The sequence below is a fragment of the Gekko japonicus genome, unplaced genomic scaffold, assembly GCF_001447785.1.
Source record: "Gekko japonicus isolate JY-2015 unplaced genomic scaffold, Gekko_japonicus_V1.1 scaffold711, whole genome shotgun sequence".
Classification (NCBI taxonomy): Eukaryota; Metazoa; Chordata; class Lepidosauria; order Squamata; family Gekkonidae; genus Gekko; species Gekko japonicus.
Genome location: NW_015165849.1, coordinates 344,844 through 351,856, shown reverse-complemented (window position 1 = coordinate 351,856; position 7,013 = coordinate 344,844). Strand labels below are relative to the sequence as shown.

At 48.3% G+C, this 7,013-nt stretch overlaps 1 protein-coding gene across 1 annotated transcript in view; it reads left to right on the top strand.

Annotated features, from left to right (window-relative positions):
- KIAA0355 (KIAA0355 ortholog) overlaps positions 1-7,013 on the top strand; it is a 45,117-nt gene that overhangs the window by 30,871 nt on the left and 7,233 nt on the right. Inside the window, exons 10-11 of the mRNA XM_015411102.1 lie at positions 5,053-5,218; positions 5,692-5,826. Of these exons, the coding sequence (XP_015266588.1) occupies positions 5,053-5,218; positions 5,692-5,826 (301 nt within the window). The remainder of the gene's footprint in view (positions 1-5,052; positions 5,219-5,691; positions 5,827-7,013) is intronic.

The following is a 7,013-nucleotide window of genomic DNA, read 5'->3' as shown; positions in this document are numbered from 1 at the left end:
ACAGAGGGGCTGTGACCTGCAATTTTGATGCTATGGCCCTTTTAATACAACCCAAGACTGAATTTGCCTTTTTTACCACCGCATCACACTGACTGCTCATATTTAGTTTACAGTCCACTCTTACCCCAAGATCTCTTTTGCATACACTACTCCCCAGAAACATATCCCCCATCCAGTATTTGTGCTTGACATTTTTGTGGGCCAGATGTAATACTGTGTATTTGTTTTTGTTGAATTGCATCCTGTTCGCAACTGCCCACTTCTCCAGAGTATTCAGGTCTTGTTGAATTCTAACTCTTATCTTCTTGGGTGTTTGCTACTCCTCCCAATTTGGTATCATCAGCAAATGTAATGAGTAGCCCTTCTACCCCTTCACCCAGATCATTGATAAAAATATTGAAAAGTACTGGGCCCAAAACCGAGCCCTGCGGCACGCAACTGGACATCTCCCTCCAATCTGATGAAATGCCATTGACCACCACTCTGGGTGCAGTCCTCTAACCAGTTCCCTATCCACCGAACTCTCCTGTAGTCCAGTCCACAGTCTTCCAGTTTGCCCATCAGAATGTCATGGGGAACCTTATCAAAAGCTTTACTGAAATCCAGGTAAATCACATCAACAGAGTTCCCACGATCTAGTAAACTCTTCACACAATTAAAGAAGGAAAACAGGTTGGTCTGACAAGATCTGTTGGGGACAAAACCATGCTGACTTCCCTGGATCACTAAGTGGTCCTTCAGATGCTTACAGATCGATCTCTTTAAAATCTGCTGTAATATCTTCCCAGCAACAGAAGTCCGACTGACCAGTCTGTAGTTTCCCGGGTCATCCTTCTTCCCTTTCTTAAAGATTGGGATAACTGCTCTTCTCCAATCTTGTGGCACCTCCCCAGTCCTCCAGGAGGCCTTGAAGATGATGGACAGAGGCTCTGCAAGTTCATTAGACAGTTCTTTGAACACTCTTGGGCGCACACCATCTGGCCCAGGGGATTTGTATTTGTCCAGTACAGCCAGGTGCCTCTCCACAACCTCCCTGTCAATGTCAGCTGGACACTCAGGTGTCCTGTTATGTCCTATACCATCTCTAGATGGGCTCGAGTTCTTCTGGGAGAAAACAGAGGCAAAAAAGTCATTGAGCCTGTCTGCTTTTTCTCTGTCCTTCACCAGAGTTTCTCCTTCTACTCCCAAAAGTGGTCCAATTGCCACTTTTACCTTGCGTTTGCTTCTCACATATCTGTAGAAGTTTTTCTTATTGTAGCAAGCCCCCCTGGCCAGACCCTACTCATACTGAGCTTTGGTTTCCCTGATGGCTGATCTGCAGTACCTAGTAACTCTCATATACTCCTCGTTAGAGGTCTAACCTTCCCTTCATTTCCTGAAGATTTCCTTTTTCTCCCTTAGCTTATTCTGAAGCTCTCGGTTCATCCACATCGGTTTCTTGGAGCCCTTACCATGTTTCTGTCTTGCTGGAATAGTGGGGGCTTGAGCTTGCAAAAGCTTATGTTTGAAAAGAGCCCACCCTTCACTCGCTCCTTTCCCTTCCAGCACACTCCCCCCTTGGAATGACTCCCATCAAGCCTCTGAATTCATTGAACTTGGCTGTATGAAAATCTAACCTACGAGTCTGGCTACAGACTTCCTTGACTCCCCCACAGCAACTCAAATTCAAGGAGGACATGGTCACTTCCCCCTAAGGTCCCCACCACCTTCACCCCATCTACCAATTCTTCCCTGTTGGTTAATATTAAGTCTAGTATGGCCAAGCCCCTTGTAGCTTCCTCCACCATTTGAAAAAGGAAGTTTTGGGCCAGACAGGTCAGGAAGTTGCATGATTCTGGTTGTTCTGTTGAGCCTGTCTCTGAGCACACATCGGGGAAGTTGAAGTCTCCCATAATTATAAGGTTCTGATGTCTGGATACTCTGCCAATCTGTTCAAGGAGGGCAGCATCCATTTCCTGTCCCTGGTCAGGCGGTCTGTGGCAGACTCCAACAACAATACCCTTTGTCCTGCCTCCCCTTATTTCCACCCATATACTTTCCACAGGGCTGCCAACCCCATTCTCCAGAACTTCCTGACAATCTAGCCCTCTCTTCACATACAGCGCCACTCCGCCTCCTCTTCTACCCTTCCGGTTTTTCTTGAACAACTCATACCCAGCAGTGGTTCGTGATGACCCGAAATGAAGCCCTCAGATTTGGAGGCAGCCTACCCCCAGTTAACAGATACTACTGTGGTGCTGGTCTCCCTGACAATTACTCCAGTGATAGAGCAAATCTGAGTCTGCTCAGCTCCCCTCCCTCTGAGTGGTTTTGTGATTGGGGAATAGTGCAGTCTGTCATGCTGTTTCCCTGCACCGAGTGCACAGAAGCTCCTCCTTTAGCCCAGCTTCTTCATTAAAACAAAGGCAGGCTTTCCAATAAAGGCTCTTGGCCTTACTTTACCTTCCTCTCTCGAGTTGGAGAAGAGCTGCATCCAGTGGGTGATTTCCGGCTGGGGTGTCTGCAAAAGCAGGAGAACTGTCTGGCACTGTTTGAAAGGTCTCTCCTTTTCTCCCCTGCCCACAGAATAGACTAGATGAGACCCTCGCTGGTCCATTATCACAGCCTCCAACTTTTAAAAATCCTGTAAGGAGCCAGGTGCCCTATCCTGAGAGTCAGCGTGGTGTACTGGTTGAGAGTGGTGGGCTGTAATCTGGAGAGCTGGCTTTGATTCCCCAGTTCTCCACATGAAGCCAGCTGGGTGACCTTGGGCCAGTCCCAGCTCTCTCAGAACTCTCTCAGCCCCACCTACTTCACAAGGTGCCAGTTGTGGGGAGAGGAAGGGAAGGGTGATTGTAAGCCACTTTAAGACTCCTTCGGGTAGAGAAAAGCAGGGTATAGAAACCAACTCTTTTGTTCTGGGGTGTATGTGTGTGTCTGGGAGGTTAAACACCATTTTCCTCTGACACCAGGAGAAGCATCAACCCCCCCCCCTTGAAAAATCCAGTTCCTAATCAGAACTGGGTCTGTATATACACACTAATTACATTTTTTTTTAAAGTAGAAACTCCGATCGTGGAACTGCCAGCATCTCATCCAGGTTGGCTCCAGCAGAGTAAAGGGGTGGGGAGGGGAAGAGAAGAGGAGGCTGTCTAGTTTCCAGGGACAGCAGAGGATGATGGAGGCAGTTAGGGGAGTGGGAAGTGGAAGTTCCCGTGCTGTGCCCCCCCCATAGTCTGGACAGAGGGTACGTGTAGAGAATTAGACGTGGAAGTTGCCTCTGCGGACTGCAAGAGTGGGAGGGGGTCACATGTGCGGAAGTCCCTTTTATCGCATGCTTCCAAGCAGCGGTTCTTGTGAGGGGCCTACCAGATTGCTTCCTCCTTTGGCACTGACTCACACTCCCTTCAAAAATGTGCTGCTAGAGCAGCCATTTTCCTACAGTTCTCTGGGCCTCCTGGACTGCTTTCATTACACGTGTGTGTGGGGTGGGTGGGGAAGAGTGCACTAGAGTTTAAACAGCTCTACTTTGTGGCATCAGCTTGGATAAAAACTGGCTTCTCTCTCCCTTATCCAGTTCCACAAGCCACAGAGAAGTGTGTTTTGTAGTAGCATCTTTGGGATATTCCTGCCTTGCGTCTCCACTGAATAAATACAACTGTAGATTAAAAGGCTTTCGTTAATGAAGGATTACAGGAGGACAAGAACAAAAATAGCAGCTGGGGTCAGCTACATAAAATGTGGCTTCCCTAAATGCTGGGAGAAAGATGCCTCTTAGGCTTCTGTTTTGTTCTTTCACATGTGAGCAGGTCATGCCAGGAACTCAGCTGTGAAACATTAGCAGTTGGGCTGCTGTTTGTAGCCATCTGTGTGCCTTCAACCCTGTGGTACCATTTCTAGTGGTGGCACTTTGATGAAGGTCAGTTCTGGCCTTATGGGTGGGAAGTTGGGTGGGTTCCTAAGCCCAAGTGGTCGAAATCACAAGGCAGAGTCACCCCCCCTCCCAATGCATTTAATCCAGAACATTGCTCCTCCCTTCCCCCGTCTCCTGGGCCATTTTCTTGATGCCCTGTGAAGAGAGGGGGAGTAAGAAGGGAAATTCTGCTTTGCATGTATCTTCGTCATGAATGCATACTGGGGACCTGCTGCTGCTTTTGCTTTGTCGTATATGATTCTCTCAAACATCCTGGTTGCCCAGTGAAATCACACACAGCTTGCAAAGCACAATGCAGCCTCCCCAGCTCCTCACACATGTCCTCCTTGCCAGTGAATAGCTTTGCTTATTGAACACGCTCGTTTTGCTTAGGGTCCTCGGGATGATGGGGACTTTTTATCATTTAGTTGAGGCAGAAAAAGTTAGAGAAACGCTTTTGTGACTCTTACTTTCTCGGATGTGCTCCCTTCAGACATCCTTCAGTCTATTCTCTCTCTACAGAGAAGAGCAATCTCTGTTAGCAACAAGAAACCACTTTTGAATCAGGTTTTCTCCCCATCAATTTGATGCTATCAAGCACGGGGACATGCCGAGATTGATTTGCAAGGTGCCTCTGTTTCTTGAGTGGGTATGGACACCGTTTCAGCTCAGGGTTGAGGGGGAGCAGGGGACTGTAGAAGTATCACACTAGGGGAGACTTTATGAGTAGCCCTGGGTTGGAATAGGCATGACTGGACATATAAACAAACAGAAGGATCATCAGGGGGTTTCCTGTGCCTCTAAGAATTGCTTTCAGTTGGCAGAAGGCCATTGTTACCTCTCCTCTACAGGTGAACATTAATGATGGCCAGCCACCACTCCCCAGCTTCTCTCTCCACCCCATCCTTATTTCCTTTACACAGCACATTCTGCCTGCATGCCCATAAATCACTTTCTGGCTAAGTGCTTAATATGCAGCACTTGAACAAACATTCCTGATTGCTGACTGGCTTACATTGTGGGGAGTGTGAGAGAGAGAGAGAGATGTGTCTTTTCTTTTTGTAGGGTAGACAATTAAGCTTTAGAGGGTTAGATGAGGGGATAATTGTAGTAGGAACAGTCGAATGTGTCAACTGCCAGGTTTCTCTTTTTGCATCCAGTTGGCTCCGATCCAGAGTTCGCCCGCTATGTGGCTGGGGTCAGCCAGGCCATGCAACAAAAAAGGCAAGCACAGCACTTCCGTCGCCCCAGCAACGCACGTAGCAACTGGCCTCATCCTGATGACCCTCACAGAACCTGGCCCTTTCCTGAGTATTTTACAGAAGGGTAAGGAGCCACCTGTGGTGCTCTTTCATTATATTCAGCTTCACAAATGAGCGTAAAATGTCGGTAATTTACAGTTTGCTTAATAAGGTTTTGCTTTGGCAATGGATGAAGTAGTTTCATTGGTTGGTCAAGTTCAAAATGGCATACCCTAAGTTGTTGTTAAGGCTGTCACATCAGTTGTAAAGAGCTTTGCAGTGAATATGGTCAGTACTGGAAAGGATACGAATACAGAAACAGAAGCCACAAGGTAAATATTTTAAGAACCCCCTCCCCCCAATGTAAAAAGACTGGCTCGTTCAGTTTGGCCTTGTGTTTGTAATGTAGAAAATGGCTCAAGGTTTTGATTCTTGTCCAGAAGTATTCAGTGTCAAGCACATATTTCGGACTCATTAACATTTTATTAAATGTATAACTTCACCTCTGGGTCCTCTTATCCCCACACACTTTCTGACTATTCCTTTGTCTTCTCTTAGTGAGATGACCAGCAGCTGGTCGGGCACTCAGGGTGATTCTGCCAGCTCCAGCGATGAGACCTCCTCTGCCAATGGAGACAGCTTGTTTTCCATGTTCTCAGGGCCAGACATCGTTGCTGCAGTCAAGCAAAGAAGGTGAGCAGAGGGGGGAGCCCTTGGACTTCCATGGCAAGGCAGAATCCTAGATGCTTTGTGGTCTATCTGCAACTATGTGCAACACCTGTATATCGCATCAACAATAACCTTCCAGAGCTAAAGCTCCTAAAATTCTTGCTGAGAGTCCCTCCCCTTAAGGAGAGAGCCTCGGTGCTTGTTTTGAAGTAGCTGGCAGAGTATATCCCGTGCAGCCAACTTGAAAGCTCCATTCTGACTGTTCACATGTGAGTCACAAAACAAACTCGATCTGGAAATCACAAAACTCTCCCCTCCCCTTGAATTGGCATTGGGGGAGAGATTGGGAGGGGACTTGTATTTATTTTATTTATTTTTGTGATTTCTATCCCGCCCTACCCAGTGGCTCAGGGCGGCTAACAACAGTGTTTAAAACAGTAAAACAATAAAACAATTTTACATATATACTAAAACTGGTGCTTCAAATCTATACAGTCTATACATTATACAAGATACTCAGCGGCTCATATTTGCGACCCATGAACTTAGTAGTGGAGGCGCCCCAACACACTCAAACTAAACCACCTCCATGGAATCTGGTAGGTGGATGGTACATCGAAGATGGTATAGCGATGGTGGTGGCGGCGGCTCCTACCCAAAGGCCTGGTGGAAGAGCTCCGTCTTACAGGCCCTGCGGAACTGCACAAGGTCCCGCAGGGCCCGGATCTCTTCCAGGAGCTCATTCCACCAGGAAGGAGCCGCCACCGAGAACGCCCTAGATCTAGTATGGGCCAACCTCGCAGCTCGGGGGGGCTGGAACTTCCAGACGATGGAGCGCCCCCGATCTCAGTGCTCTTGAGGGAACATACGGGAAGAGACGGTCCCTTAGATAGGCAGGACCCTGGCCATTCAGGGCTTTAAAGGTAAGCACCAGCACTTTGAAGCGAATCCGGTATGCTATAGGTAGCCAGTGCAGCGCTTGCAGCACAGGCCGGATGTGGTCTCGCCTGGAAAGACCCATCAACAGTCTGGCTGCAGCATTCTGCACTAGCTGCAGCTTCCGGATTTGCAACAGAGGCAGCCCCAAGGAGAGCGCTACAGTAGTCCAGCCTCGAGGTGACCGTCGCATGGATCACAGTGGCCAGGTCATCTCGGTCGAGATAGGGAGCCAACTGCTGCGCCAGCCGCAGATGGTAAAAGGCTGACTTGGC